At 38.5% G+C, this 23,993-nt stretch overlaps 2 protein-coding genes and 1 long non-coding RNA gene across 4 annotated transcripts in view; 1 reads left to right on the top strand and 2 right to left on the bottom strand.

The window, feature by feature from the left end:
- The window catches only part of LOC115753678, a 65,261-nt gene extending 58,541 nt beyond the window's left edge, over positions 1-6,720 (top strand). Inside the window, exons 6-8 of the mRNA XM_048277929.1 lie at positions 5,311-5,505; positions 6,052-6,140; positions 6,306-6,720. Coding sequence (XP_048133886.1) covers positions 5,311-5,505; positions 6,052-6,140; positions 6,306-6,519 — 498 coding nt within the window. The 3' untranslated portion in view covers positions 6,520-6,720. The remainder of the gene's footprint in view (positions 1-5,310; positions 5,506-6,051; positions 6,141-6,305) is intronic.
- A 4,222-nt stretch (positions 6,721-10,942) lies between these two features.
- On the bottom strand, positions 10,943-11,843 carry LOC115730633. Of its 2 annotated transcripts, none has more exons than XR_007197250.1 (2): positions 11,656-11,843; positions 10,943-11,355 (listed from the first exon to the last, which is right to left on the bottom strand). It is a non-coding gene; the product is annotated as an uncharacterized LOC115730633 (long non-coding RNA). The 2 variants fall into 2 exon arrangements; XR_004014163.2 differs by lacking the exon at positions 11,656-11,843 and adding an exon at positions 11,540-11,584.
- Positions 11,844-13,398: 1,555 nt separating this feature from the next.
- On the bottom strand, positions 13,399-17,198 carry LOC115731593 (disease resistance protein L6-like). Its single transcript, XM_048277924.1, has 4 exons — positions 16,720-17,198; positions 15,239-16,340; positions 13,510-14,477; positions 13,399-13,423 (listed from the first exon to the last, which is right to left on the bottom strand). Exons 1-4 carry the CDS (start codon positions 17,196-17,198, stop codon positions 13,399-13,401), a joined length of 2,574 nt encoding a protein of 857 aa, XP_048133881.1.
- Positions 17,199-23,993: the final 6,795 nt, after the last annotated feature.

The following is a 23,993-nucleotide window of genomic DNA, read 5'->3' as shown; positions in this document are numbered from 1 at the left end:
TTGGGTTCAGCCATTCTATATTCTGACAAGACCAAATTGAAAATTACGGACCTATCCGACATGTGCTCTTCGAGGATTTATTTTTTATTGTGCATGAATTAGCATTGGTACTATGGGTTAATGAGTGACCTAAACTAAAAATATGTTGTTTGAAATGAAAAAGGGACAAATTCAGGACTATGCGATTATTTAGCCGGATTTCTGCAACATAATTTTAACAGAAAAAAAAAATTCAATTTCAACCGATCTAACACATATGTAGAAAAAGAAAGCAATTGAAATTCATACAATTGTAAAGATAGAAGCCACATCAGATGAAATGCCAAAAACAGTCACCTGTTCTCCCCCTTGCTATGCAGGTTCCATCCGTTTATTGCCCCAACTGCAGTGAGAGCAGCCTTCCATTGACATATATCTTTTTCGTCGTACCGCTTCTTGTTTCTATGTGAACGAAAGGCCTCACCATAACCATCAGTTTGGTATTGAACCTCCGAAGGCGCCACGTCATAGAAAATGGGCATGATCTTTTGTCCCTCAGTTTTCTGGCACTCGACCATCTGAGCTACCTCCTTGAGGCACCATACGCTAGAGGCATAGCCTTTCGAAAAGATAGGAATTGAGATCTTTGATTGATTAATTGCTTGGAGAAGTTCTGGGCCAAACTCTTCCCCCTTGCGGAGATCTTCGTTGTCCTTATAAACGCGGATTCCTGCACCTGTCATACAAGTGTAGAGGAAGTCAGTAAAATCCGATCGAGTATCTGGTCCTCTGAAGCTCAAGAATACTTCATAGTCATGTCCGGACGAAGTAGCCATTTGGTGACTACAAGAAGAGCCTGTCCTTGTTTCATAGTATTCACAGGCGCGTCGTTTTTTTGCACTTCTCTCCATTGATCTCACTTGATTTCCCCTTCAAGAAAGAAATTGAACAGGATAGCAGCAAAAGCAGTGGGAGCCAGAGATGGAAAAGTTTGGAAGCCGAAACTGAAAAATGGAGATCTCTCTGTAGGTCATTGAACTTGAAAACGAGGATTGGCTCAAAAAATGCAGAGTCGAGGGCCAGTTTGCTCGAATTGGTCAAAACAAGAAAGGTTGATTGCAGCATGCGAAAGTTTGGCAAAATGCAGGTTTTTCAACACATCAAAAAAGACAGAGTGGGCCCCTTCCCAACCCAATTCCCCTCTTTTCTCTGCACCATCGTAGATTCTTTTCTTGCTCGTTCTCTTTGAATTATAGAATTCTAATTAAAGTTAATATAATAAAAAATTCTAAACTAGTCAATATGCGAAAAATTTATTTTAAATTAATTTTTTAATCATGAAAAATCTATATACCCGTGATAAATTTTTTAAATCACAAAAAATCTCAAACCGATATACTTTTAATAAATTTACCATCCATTAGTTTACGTTAAATTTTACCTTAAATTGTTGAGTTGGATGACACGTGACAGTTGACGGTCGTACTAATTTAGGTTTTTTATCTTATATTTGTTACAAATATACCAGTTTAGGGTCCGCAATTTAACGTACAAGAGGGAATGGAAAATTTGTAGCAACTGTACCAATTTGAAGTTTTTGATATTTAAAAATTAATTTAAATAAATTTATCACAAGTGTATCGGTTTAAATTTTGTTGTGATCAAAGAATAAATTTTAGATAAATTTATTATTAATGTATTACTTTGAGATTTTTGGTGATATATCAACCCTTATAATTATCTTGTGATTGAGTTCACATGCACCAATACATTAGGTGAATTATCTATCGGGTTTACATGATCCATCGGTATACATGAGCTTGGACACGCGATGTTACCGCTCCCCCATGGCCAAGTGACCATCGACAGACGGGTGACAGCACGCGCTCCATTCATAATCAGTGACCATGACCCCCGCACTTTCCTCTGCTCCTTCCTCCCCCATCAGTTGCATTTGTCTTTAGCTATGGCCGAAATTACCCAAATGCCCTCATGAGAGTTGGAATTATTATCTTTTTTCTCTTCGGGTATTGATTTTAACGATGAACAGGGCTGAAGGCCCCCTCTCCGTCGCTTTAAAAAAAAATTGAGCGAATTAATTGAGTCGAGCCATGACCCCGCCACTGCAGCCATGCAAACACAATTCCGTGGCCGTGCGAGGCCAACGAGCTCTGCCAATCGCAACTCTTCTATGGACATAGGTCGTGAGCTCCGTGCGCAAAGAAAAAAAGTGATGAAGTCATAGAAGACGACTCTAGCGGTCAAAGTTTAATTTTTTTGTTTTTTCCTGGAAGACTTGACTTGAGCAAATTTTAGAGATGTAGAAGCGAGATAATCCCGGAGATGGATGGATGAGCATACCTCCTCAAAGTTGCCGGCAAGTGCATGAGCGATGTGAATGCGCCAACACCAACCAGACTAGACCTTCAGATTTCGATTCGGTACAGATGTTGATTGAAAGAACCGATTGATACTTGATAACAACATGGAAGAGGAAGCACATGGTGGGGCAACTAAGGGGATTAAACAAAAAAAAAAGAAAAGAAAAAATCTTGCTAGATCCGCAAAAATGTTCCATTCTTTTTTTTTTTTTTTCACAAATGCACTTTGTTTAACACCTAAGGAATGAACTAAGGTTCATCTGTGCCGATCCAGTGATGCTGGTCGGCCGCTAGCCTCTGCTTGCACAGCTAGACGCCTTGCCCCTAAAAAAAGCTTCTTAACAAGGGCTCCCAAAGACAGTGTCACCTCCCGCAATTGACTAAACATGTAGAGAATCGGATTTGCTACAATTGGTCAATAAAAAAGATTAATTGTAACGTCACTCTAGCCCGTCGAAGTTGACAAATGCAGGTTTTTCGCCACGAACCCAACTCCTTTCTTTTCTCTACACCATCACAACGCAATTGCAATTCTTCTCCTTCCGTCTTATACTCTTTATCAGTCAAATTTGTGCGGCTACTTCGCACTCGGACTTAACGCAGATTGCAAGGATGACTCCGCACGAGGCACACTTGCTTCTTTGCCCGTGCATAATTGTATCGTCACTTCCTTCCGGTCGGGCCCGTTTTGGGGAAAACCGCCTTCAATTTGTTCTTTTTTTGCACTATCCGATTCTATGAAATTGCCATCCATGCAAGTTTGGAATAATATGGCAATTTCAATCCCGACGTGGGCTGGAAATCCATCCTTCTATTTGGAATAGTCTTGTTTAAGTATTCATGTAAATCGATATTTGAAGTGTCGGTAGAGATTTAGGAACTTTGGATTTGAAAAAAAAAAAGTCAAAATGTACTTTACCACAATGTTTAATGTGCTCAATATAATAATATCCGAACTTTTGATACATATTCAATGTAATCCACGAATTATATAAAAGTGTTTGATATTGACTAAATTGATAATGTGCAAATAGTTCGGAGATTATATTGAATAAATTTAAAATTTGACGATTATATTATACGCCTAATTAAATTTAAGTAAGTATCATTTAGTAATATCATCACTCTTCTCATCTAAACGGCTGATCGTTCGCACCGCATCCACCACCGTAATCACGCGCACCCATCCTTTTCCTCTGCCCTTCTTTTTTCTTATCAATTGCCTTCAGTCTTTTGCTGCTGCCAAAATACCCAAATGCCCTCATGGCGAGGACTTCCACCCACACACCCCCCCTCTCTTTTTCTGGTATTGATTTTAAATGGTAAACAGGGCTGAGGGCCTCTCTTCGCTGTTAAAAAAAAAAAAAAAAACTGAGTCATTTCATCAAAAAAAAAAAAAACCGCGAGTCGATCCTCATCTCCATGGCCATGCTATAACAAATTTGTGACCGTGCAAAGGCTAGCGACCATCGTCGGTTGCGACTTCCATGGACATATGTCATGAGCTCTAAATTGAAAAAAAAATTCTTATGGATGGCATTTCATTGGTTTCTTTTCTATCGTGTTCTTCCAACTGTTCAGTTTTGGCCTGTTAGGAGTGTAGACTCTTTATGTGGATCTTGAACTTTCTATGGCTCTCATATTTATATTTACAACTCGTCATCCTTAGCATCTTGTTTTCTTACATTTTTGGCAAATTCAACCCATAGACAAAACACAAGCAGAATGGGGTACTAACAGTCCTTTACGCAAACAACCTATCATAGAAGTATCAGTTGTGCGAATTGAGTCGTACATGTTAAGCTTTGGAGCTTTGATTTGATTGAATAATTAAATTTCGTGGGTAAAGATATCCAAATATTCATTACAATTTCTACTTGCTGGAAAATCTATGGGATTGTTGATATGTTTATTGTGCGGACATATAACTTTTTTAGGCACTTGAAGCACAAATTTAAGTCATGTAATCTTAAAGTGCTAATACATTTTAATATAGATTATGTATCAATCCTAAATTGTGTTTTGAGTTCTCTTTCTGTTTGTCTCTCTCTAATCAAATGAAGCAGCTCCTCTTCAGTCGCACTACTGGGCCATATATGTTATTGGTTGGCTGGAGCCAATTCCAGTATGTCCAAACTATGCCTTTGTCTCAGCTGTATTATATAGAATAGTCCAATGACGTTTATAGGCACCTGTTGCTGAACCGGTACCAGAAAGGGTACCCACCCCAAAGTCATGTCCTATTGGTTCTCTCTCCATGACGAGGTGATTTTTTGAGAGTCAAACTTTCATGTGGCCAGTGATAGGATCTTAGGCTGCGCAAACTTTAGACTATACCTTTTCTCACAGTATTAGTAGCAGGTATATATCGTCCTAACACCAATGATTTGACATTTCACTTTTGTTTTCGGGTTTCTTGCTAAAATTTGTTCTTAGTTGGTTGTGACATCATGCCAATGTGTCGTGGCCCTATTTTCGATTTAGTTTCTTCTTCGCTATTTACGACAGTAAGTTTTGGCGTTCAAGGGGCATGTTGACCATGAACCTGGAATTTTTGTTTATGTCATCAGCAGGATGTGACTCATGACACCAATATCCAATTGCTTCTTGTGGCCTCATTTAAATGTGCCTTGTTTGTAAATTCGCCCCCAATCCCACTATTCCATATTATTGGCACCTTTTCTTGGGGCTGAGGGTGGATTGGCTTTAGCGTGTGTGGGGTTTGGTGTTGGGAAACTTATAGATGGGTTCTTGACAGAATAAGACTAGACCTTCGACCCTCATGGTAAGAAAGGACTGTTCTATTTTTCACCATTGTATGAGATATGCGATATATCGTTATTGATGCGTAGTGTTCTTTTACGGTCCAGAAAGGGCTATTGATGTATTAACATTCAAGTTATAGCATTCGCTTGAGTTGCTTATGTAACTGGGGACACTTCATTTCCAGGTCAATCATGAAGCACGAAATGTTCAGGTTTTAACATTTGGACAACCTCGTATTGGCAATGCAGCATTTGTGTCTTACTACAGTGACCGCGTGCCAAATTCAATACGTATTACTAGTGGACATGATATTGTGCCTCATTTGCCTCCGTACAATTCTCGGTTCCCACAGAAGACCTACCATCACTTCCCTAGAGAGGTAAGACTTTGATCTTGACGGAATATCATGTAAATCACGGGGAATTGTCGCTGACTGAATTTAACGATTGCTTTCATTTCTTTCAACCTATCTAACCCGTGAATTCTCATTTATTTCAACAATGTATGTACTCTCTCTTTGTTCAGCCTATCAAATGTAACTGTCTTGTTTTTTATCTTCTTAGCAAAGCAAGGTAGTTCGTAGTGCTCATGACTTTTCAGATATACTTGAGTAACTCTCATTCCTGCAAGAGCAATCATGAGTACTTTCGTGATTGCAAAGTTTGAGACGCGTGATAATGTTTGCTATATACTCTCTCTCTCTCTCTCTCTGACGACCTAGCCTTAAGGTCTGTCAATTATACACGTTTCAAATATTGTAAGTCTACTAATGCTTATGATTATTGGTGACTAGCTCAAAGACAGCTGCGGATAAACATATTGATGTGTGATAATGAGAAAATGATTTGATTCCACATGCTTCTCTGATGACTAGTCATAATCTTTGCTGTGTTCACATGTAATTCGACTGTCCCCTTTGTTGTAGGTATGGCTGTACAATATAGGATTTGGTAGTCTGGTTTATCAGGTTGAGAGGGTTTGTGATAGCTCTGGCGAAGATCCATCATGCAGCAGGTAATGAGGTAGTTTCAGTTGAAGCTACTCGTTCAAGCAATTAGTTTGTAGATTTGTCATTCTAGCAGCAATAAGTCATGAGACAGACCGGCTTGGTTTTGAGAATATCAGTCCTTTGTTACCAGGAATATATTGACGACTGATGAGAGTGCGCGTCCTCTGCAGATCGGTAACTGGCAACAGCATCGCGGACCATGTAGTCTACTATGGTGTGGGATTAATGGCTGAAACATGGAGATCGTGCAAAATCGTCACGGACCCACGATTGAAGGAATATGGAGGTGAAGATGTCAATGGAAATCTAATGCTTTCCAGGAATCCTTCTGCTGCTGCATTGAGGCTGCCTTCAGACTCCGATGCCAACAGCAACTTCAGTTAAAATGCTCCTGGGTCCGCACCTGGTTTCTCAAAGATCATCAGGGACCTCTGTGATGACGGCCGTGAAATGCATTCAATCGATCTGTTGTCCATATCCATCACAAGATGCATAAGAGCTCTCTACTCAAATTCACTCTGAATGTAAATAGCGCAAAGTTGAACGAGTCGTACTTGTAAATACAACTTCATGATTTCTGTTGAATGAATGCGTTCACAACTTTACCTATCAATCTAATCTTGGGCCTGTAATTTTGTTTACCAGACTTGATAAAATCTAGAGGTATCAAACGGTGGGTCGGGTCAGATTTGGGACGGGTCGAATATGGTTTGATCTATATTGATTCATTTAATCCGTTTTGACCTATTTTTATACAGTACAAGTTTAACGATCTATATCCGACTCGATTCTCATTACTTAAATACTTTTATATTTAATCAAATCATGGAATACTTATTTCTTATTATTTATTAAGAAAAATGATATTACCGAAACAAACAATTAATTCTTTAAATTTTTCTAAAAAATCAATTTTTTTACAAAGAAATTTCTTATTATTACTCGTTGCCCGCCCGCCAGCCCCTTGCCCACCACTGCCGCCCCCCATCGCCGCCTGACCACCCCCATCTCTACTTGCCTCCGCCTACCCCCACATAGAATACATATGTTGGCTTTGTTTAGTGGGTTTGATTTAGCAATCCCAAGGGGCTTTCAGCCCCCGAAGCCCTATGCTGAAGCATTTGACCAAATGCTGGCCTTGGGAAAGCTGAAAGCCCAATGCTGATGGGGTCAGCATTGGGCTTTCAGCATTTCGCCAAATGCTACAAGATTTTTTTCCTTCCAAAACTAACCTCATCAATTCCCTATATTTTCGATTTTGTCTCCCTTTTCATTGTTTATCTTCTTCGCCGGTATGAGTAATTTTTTAATTAAAAGTTAAAAAATTGCATTTAAAGCCCTTTTGAAATATTCTTTTTACCAAACGCCATTCAATCCAAAGCCCATTTTCAAATGTGATCTTACCAAACACAATTGGTATTTTCCTAAATTCCTTTAGATAGAAGGTATTTGCATTTCTTCAAAGCTCATTTCAGATGCTGAATGAAACCCACCTAAACGTTCGGAGGAGTCAATTTTCTGTCCCAATGGGCTTGGCGCCTCATGCTGGTTTTTGTCTTTGCTCCATAAGTCCAGCTTCTCTCGTACATGGGCCACATCTGTATTCCACGGGGCTGTACAGTATCATTTCATTTGTGTTTGTTTTCTCGTTGCCGCGGTGGAGCGGTGTTGTTTCTTGGCACAACCTGATTGATGACGTCCTCGACGATCGCGGGTCTCGTCTCGTCTAGCGTTGGTCCGACAGCGATGATGATGGCGTTCGATCGAGGGGCCCGAGTCGTGAAAGAGCAGCGAAGCAGGACCACGTGAGCTCGAACATGGTTAGTTATTGCGTGCATTGGTAGTGCTCTTGTCGCGGGTGGCTTCATTTGAGAGAAGGGAGTCATGCAGATTAACTGTTAAATCAAGCCATCTTGGGAACAGACGATGGCCTTGTCTTGCATCATTTCCACTGATCAGCCTTTGGGACGAGAGTTACAAGTTTTTACCCTCTTTTTTTCTGACATACAGGAATTAGCATTAGTGGAGACCTGAAAAACTAAATTTCCTTCATCATTTCAAAAGATATATTGCTAGTAACTGTTACCATTCAATGCACATTGTGCAAGAGACCGGCTAAGCCCTCGACACCTTATGATAAGTTAAAAGAGTCTGTATGTCAAGATAAAAAAGCTAGAGTACAAAACCAAAGTGTTGGAAAAAGATATATCGTCCTCACATCTATATATTTTTTTACTTGATTGAGTTTGGTTGTCAATTCTACGCATTAACTGAGTTAGCCACAGTTTACCTGCACGTAAAGATCATGTAAATTTCTCTTTCTTTTTATAGAGAGGAAAAGCTCAAGTCATCACATAATACTTTCGTCGTGGAGAGATTTTTCTTCCCGAAGCTCCATTCTTAGGATAACCAGAAGGTGAATGACAGAGCTTCTGTCCCCGATTAAAGCCTACACATTTGAGTATGCCCTTCGTTGTTTAAGGTGTAACAAATTTAACGGGGTATGGATATTAGCTTCAAATTTACAGTACAACCCAGCAGATTTCGAGGATCTCACATAAAAGATCAACGTGTAAATTGACAAAATTAATGCACTTGAATGTAGTAAAACTAGCATCAATTTGACCTTTTTTTTAAAAAAAAATATATGTCGGCAACTTAATTCGCCAACCAAAACCATCAAAAGAGAATATACCTAAAGCACATCGAGCTTATGAAATAGATCGAAAGAAACCATGATCCCATTTCATGAGTAGTTTACAGCCATCCATCTTAAGGTAGAAAGTGGTTGCAAACATGGCGAGTAACTAACTATGCAAGGGTTCAAGTCTCAAGTCGACTTACCAAATTGTGATTTTAATTTAGTATTTAAGAAAAAAAACGATTCCAGGAATGACAATAACGAATGTCCGTTGAAATGACATAGGGCAATAAGCAATTTTTTTAAGTCTCAAAGCTTCCTAGATAACATATCCGGTTGTAAATGCAGGACCTTTCAAGAATCGCATGCACTTCTTATTTGAAATTGCACTCCTCTACGGAGCTTGTCATCTTAAATTTTTTGAGAAATGGTTGATTCTCCTAAGCAATGCCGGACTTCGTATCATTTGAACCTCTTCAAGTTGGAACAGTCGGGCCTCACACGTGTTATACTCTCTCTGCTAAAGTACTCCAACCCCATCAACTTACATTGAGGATGTCAAGGCCTTCAATCAACAATTCTTCCAGAGATTCCGGTAGTTTGCGATGAGCAAAATCCACATTACTACAATATTCTAGTGCAACCGACTTCCAACTTTTTCAAACGAGTTGGATCGGGGAAAATCACCCTTTTTCGGGATTGAAGAGCTCCATAATTCATAGATTCCCCAAAATCCACATTACTACAATAATCTCTGCTATTGCAAAGTTCTCCATTCTTAGTTCTGACAATCTTTTCAAGCTTGAGAGATACATCACTGTTCTCATCCACCAACAAGATTCAACGAAAAAACTCGAGGCAAGCTTTGGGAGGCACAACAAATTAGCGCACCGGAGTTCTTGTCTTTTGAGTTGAGAAAGCTGATTAATATCTATTGATAAGGTGGTCGCAATAGTAAACAACAAAGTCAAAGACTCCAGTTTATTTGATATGACAATGCACCATGGCAATTGTTCAACAGGTAAGGATCCAGTCGAATGGCCAAATACAAGTTATTCAAACTTGTCGGGTTTGAGAAATCTGAAAATGTTGTCATGGATGTATCAATGTGTAAACCGACGAGACTTTCTGGAAGCCATGGCACTTCGGTATGTTTCGATCAGAGTCAATTTCAAGGCAGAATCTGCAAATGTCATTTATAATTTCAAGTGGCAAGCTTTCAACGTGTGCTACATTTAGTTCTCCAAGCTTTTAAAGCAACCATAAGGCACTAGGTATCTTTTCATTGGAACAGTTATTCGCCCTCACTTGTTTCTAACTTTTCATGTTTCCCATTGAATCGGGTAGCACTTTAATGCACGTGCAAGAGACATCGAACGCTAGTAGCAATTGCAAATTGCCAATCGAGTCAGGATGCCTTTGTGCACATCTACATTTGTCTTCAAGGCTTGTAAGGGCTCCAGTCGACAGGGAAAGTTGTGTATTATGGTGCTTCTGAAAGATGGCCTTGGTAGAGATGTCAAATGACAAATGGAAGAGATTATCTTCATTGATGAACAATGCGAAGCACTAAGAATTTTGAGATCCTTTAGTGATCAATATTTAGCATTGAAGAATTCAGTGTGCCTGAATATCATAGATATTTCCCACGAGTGCATTCAATTGTTTCTTCTGGTCTAAATCATGAAATGGAAGAGAACACTTTTACTAGATAGTCTCTCTTTAATTGTCTTGATCCCCTCATTTTTTTGTTTGGTCGAATTGATTCCTTCATTAACATTACTTGTTCAGTCAATTTCCTTTTCTGGAGATAGGAGATGAGTTGATTCTGCAAGTACTGAATGCCTCGAGCTCTAAAGTATCAAATTGTTAGAAACAAAGCAACAGTGCTCAAAATGTGAAAGCTAATTGTAGATAATTTTGGCGATGGTCGACTTTACAACAATTTGTGCCTATCATCTTCATGAGTAAGACTACCTTGAGTACCATTTTCACATGGAAAGGTCCACGAACTGGTTTTAGCAGGCGCAACTAAGACCATATGGGAACTGACAAGCCTCTCTCTATACACTTGAAGCACACAATTTTTTCTCCCCATCCAGACAAGACCTTTAAGTATTTCCTGGTTAAAGAATATTTGAGAACTGATAAGAAAGTTCTATTGAATATCAATGAAGAGAGCACACGTGCAGATGAAGTGCAATGTTCATTCTTATGGCCCGACAAAAAAGATTAATCAACAATCAGTTTTGCTTAAATAGCCCTTTGACCCCCCAAAAACATTACATGATGCCCCAAATTGCACGACGAGTCCCTCTGCCCTGCCCTAATGGTTTCTATTATCTGGAAAAGAAGGGCAAAACATTCAACTGAAACTTCACATCAAGCTCAACAGATTTAACAATTTCATCCACAGGCAATGACTTCCCTCACTAATCTCCACGTTTCTGTCTCAACAGATGAATCCACAGTTTACCACTCCCATGATTGTGAACGGGAATTTAGTCGACATTAAATGTCATCTTCATTTCCCTTTATTCAATCTTCGTTTGTGCAGCTGCCCAATGAGCCACAGCTCCCTGCACAGAAAGATTTCTTTAAGTTTCTCGAACTCTAATTCCTCTCGGCAACATTGGAACCAACCAGCAAAAAGGCTGGTCATTTGAGATATCTCCCATAGCACTTCTTGTCCATCTTAAAACCTAAAAGATTCCTCTAGTATAGCTTTAGGTGAATGGAAGGGTTTCTATTTCTGATAATCACCTAGGCATAACCATTTCTAGAAGTTGTAGGCCATAATGGAGATGAGTCTTATCATATGTCCTACTCACCAGTAATACTGAAATACTAGCCTTTGACTGTGAGATGATTTATGATACCTTGGAGAAGCTAGGTAGCTCCTCTCTCTTGTCACAGATGGAAGTTTTGCTGCGCCAACTATTGATGTCGCTACCGAAGTGAAATTCGCCTTTCGTCATTTTATAACTTCTCCCTAACATTTGCAAATCCCAGTAAGAAGCACACCTTTCCTGGAAAATGAACTGAACATAAGCATATCAATACAGAGTGTCTGCTTCTGCACAGTTGCATCAATGAATTTGTCTTTTTTTTTTGTCTAAACATTGATGAGTTAATTATGCTGTAAAGTTCCAGGATAAGAACCATAGTTATATGGCCTTCCAACACACATTCCATCTAATTGTTTGCCGTGTAATGAAGTTATCTCCAATGCTAAGCAAGGTTATCAACTTCGAAATATGTGAAGCAGCAAATTGACAATGATCTCTAATGATTTGTTACATATCAAATAGAAAAGATGCAATCGACATGCATACCTCCAGCTGGGAAACACAAAAGCAAGGAGAAACCATCCAAAGAAAATATAGCTAAAAAAGAAAAAACCAAACTAGGGAAAGAGGACGAATATTTGTGCATATTTAAGAACTTATGGTTGTACAGAGCTATCATAATTTCGATACCTTCATCAGATTTTCAGTCCTCAACTTGTGAAAAGGTAATTGAAAAGTGCATCTGAAACTTCTCTGTTCATATATGTGAAAGACTTTGATTGCAGAAAAGGGAGAACATTGATAGTCAGATGAAATAAGTTACCTCAATTTGTTTAAAATTTGAGCACGAGGAAACAATTTGTGGTCATGCATCAAGAAGCTTTCAAGAGAATATGCAATTATTCCTCGTCTTCTTCTCCCTCAGTTTCATATACAGTTTTGTCCACTTCTCCCTCCAGTTCAGATTCAAATTCCTCTCTCTTGTACCGCAGATACAGATTCATGACGTCGGTCAGACTCATATCATAAAATTTGATCGACTTCTCCGAGCAAAGAGAAGAAATTTCCTCCACATTTAATTTCTGGCAACCATTCACTGCAACCTTTCGTAGTCCTGTCAAGCTCGACAAATCAGGGAACTTTTGTAAAGATCCACAAGATTGAATCTCCAACATTCCCAATGATTGTGGTAGTTCGCCTTGAATCTCAACCAGATTACCACATTCTTCTATGCAAACCGATTGCAGCACTGTCAAGCTCGACAAATCAGGGAACTTCTGTAAAGATCCACAAGATCGAATCGCCAATAATTCCAAAGACTCTGGAAGTTCGCCTTGAATCTCAACCAGATCACCACATTCTTCTATGCAAACCTCTCGCAGCCCTGTCAAGCTCGACAAATCAGGGAACTTCTGTAAAGATCCACAAGATCGAATCTCCAATATTTCCAAAGACTCTGGAAGTTCGCCTTGAATCTCAACCAGATCACCACATTCACCTAGGGAAAACCATCGCAGCCCTGTCAAGCTCGACAAATCAGGGAACTTCATTAAAGATCCACAAGATCGAATCTTCAAATTTTCCAATGATTGTGGTAGTTTCCATAGACTCTTAACCAGATCACCACATTCACCTAGGGAAAACCGTCGCAGCCCTGTCAAGCTCGACAAATCAGGGAACTTCTGTAAAGATCCACAAGATTGAATTTCCAATATTTCCAATGATTGTGGTAGTTCGCCTTGAATCTCAACCAGATTACCAAATCCGGCTATGCAAACCTCTCGCAGCTCTGTGAAGCTCGACAAATCCAGGAACTTCTGTAAAGATCCACTGTCATCCAAAGACAGTGGTAGTTCGCCTTCAATCTCGACCAGATTACCACAATGTGTTACGTGAAGACGCCTCAGTTTGTTTGAATTGCGTAGATCAGGTAGTACCTTCAACCGTTCAAGGTTATCAAGCGACAATTCTCGTAGGTTCTCCAAACAACCAAGGCCTTGAATCTCTGCAATTCCAGAGTGGACAATCTTGAGAGATGATAGTTTCTTCAAATTCGATAGATCCTCCATCGAGCGAAGTGACTCGCAATGCTCCAAACATATGGAGGATAGATTCTTCAAATTCGATAGATCCTCCAATGAGCGAAGTGACTCGCAATGCTGCAAACTTAAGGAGGATAAACTTGAGGGAAGCCTCGGGAGGCGACCGAGATTAGGGCAGTCGAGGTGAAGGGACTTGAGATGAGGAGGGAGGCTAAGGTCTGTTGATACGGTGGCCACGTAATGAGAGTTCAGGCTCAGGGACTCCAGTTTGGTCAAGTCCACAATCCACCGTGGTATCCAATCTTCCCCAAGCCCATTAGATTCCCCACCATCACCAGGTCGGGCGAATGTCAGGTCCAATTCCTTTAAATCAGTGAGGTTCGAGATATCCGGAAACGTCTCCATCCGCAATTCACGCAAATGAAGAATAGTAAGACTTTCAGGAAGCCGCGGTAGTTTGGATATATCCGCCCGCTCCAATTTCAAGATGCTCAGGGATTTATTCTCGTAGATGCCAGGACCTATGTTTCCATGTAAACGCCCGAAACGTCCGGAGGCTTCTACTTGTTCGAGCTTCCCAATATTCCAAAATGCGTCGGGTATTTTGCTTATGTTAGTGCACCCCATCTTCACCACTTTCAAATTCCTCAACTCTCCGATGGAACGGGGTAGTTCTTTGATCACCGTCAAGGATATATCCAACTCAATCAGCGACGTCAATTCTCCGATTGATTTCGGAAGCCTCGTCAACGAGTGGCACCGTGCCGGAGATAGGTATTCCAGGTGTGTAAGACCTCTACACGGATCGTTTGGTAGTCTCTCAAGCCTATTACAGTTGGACAAATCCAGAACTTTCAATCTCTTCATCGTCTGTAAAAGAAAAATCATGCAAAGGTTACTTTTGAATCCAATAAGACGAAATAATAAGTGTCGTCTAGTATGTGACATACCCGCATGTGGCTCCACCCTTTCCAATCATGCCTAATAGTACTCTCTGATAGATTAAGAATAACCACATTTTCCATGGAGAAATTTGCAATGTTAAATCTTGGGGGAATATGGCGCCATGAAAGCCATCGTAGTTCGGGGACGAGAAACGACTCCTCAAGACCATTTGATGGGGTTCCGTGCCAAAGAAGCTTATCTTCTGCACAAAAACTTCCTTCCCAACCGTCCACTTCAAGGAATTTTAGCTTTGACAGGCTCTCAAAGCCCTCGTATGTAAAACGACGCCGCCACTCATGGTCCAACTTGAGACGAAGAGCTTGAACTTCTTTACATCCCCGCCCAAAGGAAAAATTTAATAACAAAAAAAAAAGTTGAAGGGGAACGCATTTATTCAAATCCGCTATATTAGGCAGCTGTGTTCGGTACTATCATTCTTTTTCTCCCCGTCCGAAGGGAAAATTTAAAAACAAAAAAGTTGAAGGGAAACGCATTTATTCAAGTCCACTCTATTAAGCGATTGAGTTCGGTGCTATTATTCATATAATCTTAAAAGAGCTAAAAAGAAGACGGGGGAAAAAAAGATTGAGGAAGTCGTAATGGTGCTAGACAATACAACAAGGAACTGCCTTTTTATTCCAAAAAAAAAACATAAACTTTTATGCGGGGAGGGGGGATGATTTTACCTTATGTCTCGTGAGCAAATCCAATCCTTCCTCGGGATCCCACACTCTACTCTGCTTCTCCTTCTGCGTGCCTCTTTCTTCACGAACCATTGCTCTTCCAAGGTCTCTTAATTGGTCGTGCATCCATACTTTATTATACTCGTTGATCTTTATCAAAGACATGTTCTGCAAAACTTTCATGTCTACTATCGGGAAAAAATCAGATTCATCCCAGAAATGAACCAAAATGTCTTTGTCATATCCAATGAAAAGACAAGCTATATCGAGGAATATAAGCTTTTGCCAAGAATCTAATGCATCATAGCTTATTTTCAGTTTACTCCGAACATCATCACGAGGAACTCTTTCAAGCTTCACCAATTCGGCGTCCCACATATCCTTATCCTTTCCAACGCGACCCAAACGTGAACCAATGACCTCAAGAGCAAGCGGAAGACCTCCAGCAATTTCTACCGCCTTCTTGGATCGGTCGATATAATCGTCCCAAGGAGTATCTCTTCCGAAAGCATGTTTGCTAAAAAGTTCAAGAGATCGAGTGGGATTCATAAGGCTAAGCTCATAACTCTTGTCCACCTCGGGAACATCAAGAATACCTTTGTTTCTTGTAGTAATAATAATTTTGGTCCCTTTGCCAAACCAATCACGCTTACCTATAAGTGTGGATATATGATTCCCTTCTTCGGCATCATCGAGAAGGAGGAGGACCATTTTATTGGACAACCTTTCTTTAATTGTCCGAATCCCTTCATCACTGTCTTTTATAACCACACATTTCTCTTTGAGGATGTCAGAGATGAGCTGTTCCTGCAAGCGTTGAATGCCCTTACTTTTTGACGTTTCTCGAATATCGCGAAGAAAGCAGCAGTTCTTAAAGTTGTCTGAAAGCTTATTGTAGATAATTTTGGCGATTGTTGTCTTTCCGATGCCACCCATCCCATGGATTCCTATAATCCGTGTTTCACTTGTCTCAGCACCTATCATTTCCATGATTGCATCCACTTGGTCGTCGACACTGACCAAGTAATCAGATACCGCCAAATAATCCTTTTTCAATTCTTTGAAAACCTCCTCGGTGAGTTCTTTTGCAAACTCTCCTTCTCGCCTGGTGTTTGTATGACGTCAAAAGGTGCCGAGTTAGAAAATTGGGTTCAACCATCCTATATTCTGACAAGACCAAATTGAAAATTACAGACCTATCCGACATGTGCTCTTCGAGGATTTATTTTTTTATTGTGCATGAATTAGCGCTGGTACTATGGGTTAATGAGTGACGTAAACTAAAAATATGTCGTTTGAAATGAAAAAGGGACAAATTCAGGACTGAGCGATTATTTAGCGCGATTTCTGCAACATGATCTTTAACAGAAAAAAAAAAATTCAATTTCAACCGATCTAACACATATGTAGAAAAAGAAAGCAATTGAAATGCATATAATTGTAAAGATATAAGCCACATCAGATGAAATGCCAAAAACGGTCACCTGTTCTCCCCCTTGCTATGCAGGTCCCATCCGTGTACAAACGATACTTCTTTAAGGGCAGCCTTCCACTCACTTATAGTCTTCTTGTCATATCGCGTCTTCTTTTCATGGGAACGAAAGGCCTCTTCGTAACCCCCGGTTTGGTATCGAACTTCTTTAGGATCCACATCATAAAAAATGGGCATGATCTTTTGTCCCTTAGATTTCTTGCACTCGACCATCTGCGCTACCTCCTTGAGACACCATATGCTAGACGCATAATTTTTGGAAAAGATAGGAATTGAGATCTTTGATTGATTAATTGCTTCGAGAAGTTCTTGGACAAACTCTTGCCCCTTGCCGAGATTTTTGTCGTCCTTATAAACGCGGATTCCCTTACCTATCATATTAGTGTATAGGACGTCGGCAATACCTGATCGAGCATCTGGTCCTCTGAAACTCAAGAATACTTCGTGGTCATATCCGGACGAAGTAGCCATTCCGTGACTACAAGAAGAGCATGTCCCTGTTGCAAAGTAATCACAGATGCGTCGTTTTTTTGTACTTCTCTCCATTGATCTCACTTGATCTCCCCTTCAAGAAAGAAATTGAACAGGATAGCAGCAAAAGCAGTGGGAGCGAGTGATGGAAAAGTTTGGAAGCCGAAACTAACAAATGGAGATCTCTCTGTAGGTCACTAAACTTGGAAACGAGGATTGGCTAAAAATGCAGAGAGTCGAGGGCCAGTTTGCTCGAATTGGTCAAATAAGAAAGAAAGATTTATTGCAGCCTGTCGAAGTTTGGCAAAATGCAGGTTTTTCAACCCATCAAAAAGACAGAGTGGGGCCCTTCCCAACCCCATTCTCCTCTTTTCTCTGCACCATCGTAACGCAACTGAAATTCTTTTCTTGCTCGTTCTTTTTGTATTATAGGAATTTTAATTAAAGTTAATATAATGAAAAATCCTGAACTGATAAATAAATTTATTCTAAATTAATTTTTTAATCATAAAATATCTCAAACTAATGTATTCGTGATAAATTTTTTTAATCATGTAAAATCCTAAATTAGCATATTTGTAACAAATTCACTATTCATTATTTTATCCGAAATTTTACTGTTAAATTGCTGAATAGAATGACATGTAGAAGTTGACAGACGTACTAGTTTTGGAGTTTTCATCTTATGTTTGTTACGAGTGTACCAATTTAGGATCCGCAATTTAACGTACAATAAGGCAGGGAAATTTTGTAACAACCGTGTTAATTTGGAGTTTTTGGTGTTTAAAAATTAATTTACAATAAATTTGACACAAACGTATCATTTTAAAATTTTTCAAGATCAAAAAATTAATTTGAAATAAATTTATCATTAATGTATTAATTTGAGATTTTTCATGATATATTAACGTATTAATTATCATGTGATTGAGTTTTTTTTTTTTTTTGTCAGATGTGATTGAGTTCACATGCACCGATTTGGGGTGAATTGTTCGTCGGGTCCCACCCCATTCATCTGTATACATGAGCCCAGACACAGGATATCACCGCTCCCCTATGGCCATGTGACCACCGACAGACACGTGACAGCACGCGCCTTCCATCCGTGACCATGACCCCTGTTCTTTCCTCTGCTCCTCCCTCACCAATCGGTCGCATTTGTCTTTAGCTATGGCCGAAATTACCCAAATGCCCTCGTGAGAGTTGGAATTATTTATCTTTTTCTCTTTCGGCATTGAGTTTAACGATGAAAGGAGCTGAAGGCCCCTCTCCGTTGCTTAAAAAGAAAAAAAAATCCGAGCGAATTAACTGAGTCGTGCCGCGGCCCATTTACTTTCTACACCCCTCATTGAATGCACCCCCCCCCCCCCCCGGCCTCTCCTCTCCCTCCCTCACACCTCATGTGAAGAGAAATTCGAACCTCCAATGTAATTAAGATTAATTAATATATTTATGATAAATTTATCTTAAATTATTTTTTTTATCATAAAAAATTTCAAATTAGTGTACATATAATAAATTTATCTCAAACCAATACATCTGTGATGAATTTACCCTTCATCAAATTGTTAAGTTTGATGTTACGTGGCAGTTCGTGGGTGTACCATTCTAGGGTTTTTACCCTTTGTTTGTCACAAATGTATCATTTTGGGATTTTTTATTATAGTAACTCAGTTTAACGTCGGGTAAATTTGTCACATGTGTATCAATTCGAGATTTTTCGTGATAAAAAAATTAATTTGGGGTAAATTTTTTACGGCTATACCAATTTAGGATTTTTTTATGATAAAAAAAATCGTTTATGGTAAATTTGTCTTAGGTATACCATTTTGAGATTTTTTGTGATAAAAAAAATGATTTTGGATAAATTTTTTCACGAGATGTGCCAGTTTGCGATTTTTCATGGTATTGTGCTGTCTTTGATAGTACCGTAAGTAAATATTTTCTATAAAAAAAAGGGGAAAATAGCAGAAGATGCATGGTTCCGAAGTATCCAGGGATATTATGTTATGTTGTTAAAGAGATTAATTAGTAATGCAGGAGGAGGAGGAGGAGACTGGGCGGAAAGTTCATTGTGGCCGTGCGAGGCCAGCGAGCTCCGCCGATCGCAACTCCTATGGACATAATAGGTCCCCGAGCTCCGCGCGGAAAGGAAAAAAGTGATGAAGTCATAGAAGACGACTCTAGCGGTCAAAGTTTAATTTTTTTGTTTTTTCCTGGAAGACTTGACTCGAGCAAATTTTAGAGATGTAGAAGCGAGATAATCCCGGTGATGGATGGATGAGCAGACCTCCTCAAAGTTGCCGACAAGTGCATGAGCGATGTGAATGCGCCAACACCGGCCAGACTGGACCTTCAGATTTCGATTCGGTACAGATGTTGATTGCACGAACCGATTGATACTTGATAAGGACAGGACAACAACGCGGAAGAGGAAGCACATGGTGGGGCAACTGAGCAGATTAAAAAGAAAACATCTTGCTAGATCCGCAAAAACGTTCCATTCCTTTTTTTTTTTTTGGTTTTTTCCTGTAAGACTTGACTTGAGCAAATTTTCGGCACGAACCCAACTCCTCTCTTTTCTCTGCACCATCATAACGCAGTTGCAATTCTTATACTCTTTATTGGTCAAATTTGCGCGGCTACTTCGCACTCAGACTTATCCCAGATTGCAGGGATGACTCTGCACGAGGCACGCTTGCTTCTTTGGCCGTGCATAATTGTACCGTCACTTCCTTCCAGTCGGGCCCGTTTCGGGGAAAACCGCCTTCAATTTGTTCTTTTTTTGCGCAGTCCGATTCTATGAAATTGCCATCCATGCAAGTTTGGAATAATATGGCAATTTCAATCCCGACGTGGGCTGGAAATCCATCCTTCTATTTGGAATAATCTTGTTTAAGTATTTATGTAAATCGATATTTGAAGTGTCGGTAGAGATTTAGGAACTTTGGATTTAAAAAAAAAAAAAAGCCAGAATGTACTTGACCATAATGTTTGATGTGCTCAATATAATGACGTCATGACTTTTGATACACGTTCAATGCAATTCATGTACTACATAAAAAGTTTTCAATATTGACTAAATTGATAATGCGTAAATAGTTTAGAAATTATATCGAATCAATTTGAAATTCGGCGATTACATTATATCCCGAATTAAATTTTAAGTAAGTATCATTTAGTTATATCATCACTCTTCTCATCTAACCGACGACGGCTGACCGCTCGCACTGCATCCACCGCCGTAATCACGCGCACCCATCCTTTAGCTTTTATGATACTCCAGTGAACTTTTGTTTTGGTGATCAAAAGTCCAAAAGTCTCGTTGCAGATATTTTGGAATCAGACTTCTTCCATTCGAATTGAAATTGAGCTTTCCTCCATTTACCTCGAAAGCTCCGGTAAAAAATAAAATAAAGGAAACTAGGTGGAATCCACTGCCTAACTCCTACTCTTTCAAAGGAAAAAAAAAAAGGCCTTTCGGATTGATGCGGGGCCCACTATCAAGACCTTTGCTCCTCCACCACAGAAACATTAAGGAACCGAAAAAAAAAATCGATGCATCTATTAAGGCTTAAGACCTTTTGTATTGATGTGGGTCCCGCTATCAAGACCTTTGTTCTTTCACCACATAATTTTCATTTTTGGTCTAACACCATAGAAATATTAAAGAACTAAAAAATGCATCTTATTAAAGAATATATATATACTAACCAGCGTATTCATCTATAAGTTTAAGATCTTAAAAGATTATATGGTATTAGAGAACGAGATTCTGAGTTTAAATCTTTTCACCGTTACCAAACAGGCCCTTAGAAGACCTTATTATCTAAGTAAGTCTTTTTTTAATGGTTTGATTTATCTAATTGAAGCAATTGCCAACCATAATCGCACCAATAATGCAAATGCCATATATAAATTGATAAGTCATTGTCCAGGATCAGTATTCACGCGCTTAGAGTCATCCAAGAAACAATAAAAAGAAATGAAAGAAAAAGGACAAGTGCTGTCATAGGTCAGACATTCTGAATCGATCTATTAAAATTATTTGTCAAATCTACCTTATCGACATCCTTCTGTAATATCTAAACTAACTTGAAAAAGTTAAAATGTCATGAGATTTTTAAAGAAAATTAAGATTTCATCACATAATATTAACTGAAAGCTTATATTCTTCGTGATAACATCGAATGTTTAGGACAATTTTAGCAGCAAGCGGAAAGTTCAAGATTCTCTAGAACATTAGGCTAATGCTATCCGGAAAAGTTTCACTTCTTCCAAAAATGATTTTTTTTTAAGTATTAATACGATGAAAACCCCAAATTTATATATTTATGATAAATTTATCTCAAATTATTTTTTGATTGTGAAAAATCTCAAACTAGTACATTTATTATAAATTTATCTTAAACTATTTTTTGACCATAAAAAATCCTAAACTGGTACACTTGTAGCAATTTTATCCTAAACTAATTTTTTGACCGTGAAAAATTTCAAACTGGAATACCTGTGATAAATTTACCATTCGTCAAATTGGGTTAATACTATGAAATCTCAAATTGATATAACTGTGATAAACAGAGGATAAAAAACCTAAATCGGTACACTTATGAGCTGCCACATGCTATCTAACTTAGCAATTTGACTGTTAAATTTAACAAAGACTAACGGAGGGTAAATTTGTCATAAGTGTATCAGTTTAGATAAATTTCTCACAAGTGTATCAATTTAAAGTTTTTATGATAAAAAATAGTTTGGAGTAAATTTATCATAGGTAGTTTAGGATTTTTTGTGGTATTAATCTCTTTTTTTATAAAGAAAAAGAAAAATATTCAAATTTTCACGCTTTTATAATATCTAGGTTCATAGATTTGTATATTTACTTGCTAAATTCTAAATTAAGGTTTGATCATATCAATTAATATAACCTATACTTATTTGTCAAACTTCAAATGATGGAGACCGTGTAAAAGTGCACATCTTCTCGAACAAAATTGGAAAAGAAATCCATAATTGTTAGCTTGAAGCCATTTATTGGCAGACCACAACCGTCGTTCACGGCGAAATTGCCCCAGAGAATCCCGAGGAAAGATCTTGTTAAAAGCAAAAGTGGTAGTGGAAAAGGTACAAAGCAATAAAGCAAAGGAAAAAGAAGATGGGACATCCTAACGTGGAAAAGAAGGGCCACCAGTACTTTCGCGTGCCCTTTGTGCTGTCCCCAACATTTTAGTCAAAAGAAAGTTTCTTTAAGAAACGCACAAGTATAAAGATTCATATTTGTTTTTTTGGGTCAGAAAAGGTTCATAATTAAAGTACTGTCACTTTCTTCATTTTTTTTTTATTTTGACTAAATCACCTTCGAACAAGGGAGATTTAATATCACAAAAAATCGGTATATTTATAATAAATTTATCCTTCAATTAATTTTTTGATAAAAAAAAAAAAATACAATTACCGGGTAAATAAACTAGTGGGATTCTACAAACATCGTCAATTGGATCTTCTATTTTGCTGTTGTCATATTCGAAGCAAATCATCAAATTATCAATGGTGATAGAAATTTTCCTACTACATTGGTAAATTCGGGGAGGAGTTGCTAATTTACTATTTCATTGGGATGTTACTAAATTTTGAACAAAAATGGTAATATTGTTCTGACTTTTATCAATCATTTCTATTTTTCAGGAGTATCATGATCATTCAATTATAATGCTTTCAAATTATTTTACAATTTATTTAGTAATTTATGACTTCATTGGACTGTTGATAAGTTCTTAATATTGCCAGTAATTTACTTATGACAGTGATAAAATCTTGGAAGATTTGGTAATTTCTTACTTCATCGACACATAGGTAAATATCTACTAGTGTTGGTAATTCACTAGGGATTTGCCCGGCAATTAAGTTATTGCTGACATTTTCTTTATCAATAAGGAAGGCTTCGGACTCCAGCTTGCTTTCACAAGTACTCAAAGCCCAAGTTTTGAAGTTTCTCGAATGTTTTCGAATAAAAGCGACAATCCTCATAATCATACGAAAGAATGTAGATGGTTTTGGCAATAGCCGTCTTTTCAATGCCACCCATCTCACGGAATCCAACCATCCATGTTTCACTTGTCAAAGTGCCTATTGTTTCCATGATCACATCCACATGTCGCTCGACACCGATCAAGTAGCCTGTTACTAGCGAGATAAGCCTGTCTCGAACTTATTGAAATCCTTTTGGGCAAATCTGTTTGTGGACTCGCCTTCTCGCCTAATTTCTGCCTGAGATAAAAGGAAAAAGGAATTAAAAGATTGTGTTGAAACAAACTATGTCCCGACATGACGAAATTAGAAACTGCAAGCCTAGATGAAATGAATTCCCTAGATAAAACAATTTGGTCATGGATGAATTAGCCCTTGTAGCGAGAGTTAATGAATAAGGATATGTACCGGAAAAATGCGGTTTGAATTAAGATCAATCCACGCTTCTTTATTAGTGTGATTTAAGGTGTCTTACTTCAATAAGCAAAACCCAAGAAAAGGTTCAGCTAAAACGCATCAAATTTTAATGAAACAAGGCACACATCGCACGTCATTAAACTTAGGGCCTGTTTGATAATGTGTTTTTTTTCCAAAAATGTTATTCTAATTAGAATCAATTTTTTTGATTCTATTCCTTGATAAATTTTAGAGAATCAAAACGTGTTTGTCAACAACATAAAATTTCTTTTCGTGGAACAGAACCCGATTGGTAAATGCACAAAATTTCTATACCGAAAAATAATTTATCTTCCCAATTTATCATTTAAA

The sequence above is a fragment of the Rhodamnia argentea genome, chromosome 1 (assembly GCF_020921035.1).
Source record: "Rhodamnia argentea isolate NSW1041297 chromosome 1, ASM2092103v1, whole genome shotgun sequence".
NCBI classification, from domain to species: Eukaryota; Viridiplantae; Streptophyta; class Magnoliopsida; order Myrtales; family Myrtaceae; genus Rhodamnia; species Rhodamnia argentea.
Note: the sequence above shows the minus strand (reverse complement) of the source record. Positions and strands in the feature narration are given on the sequence as shown.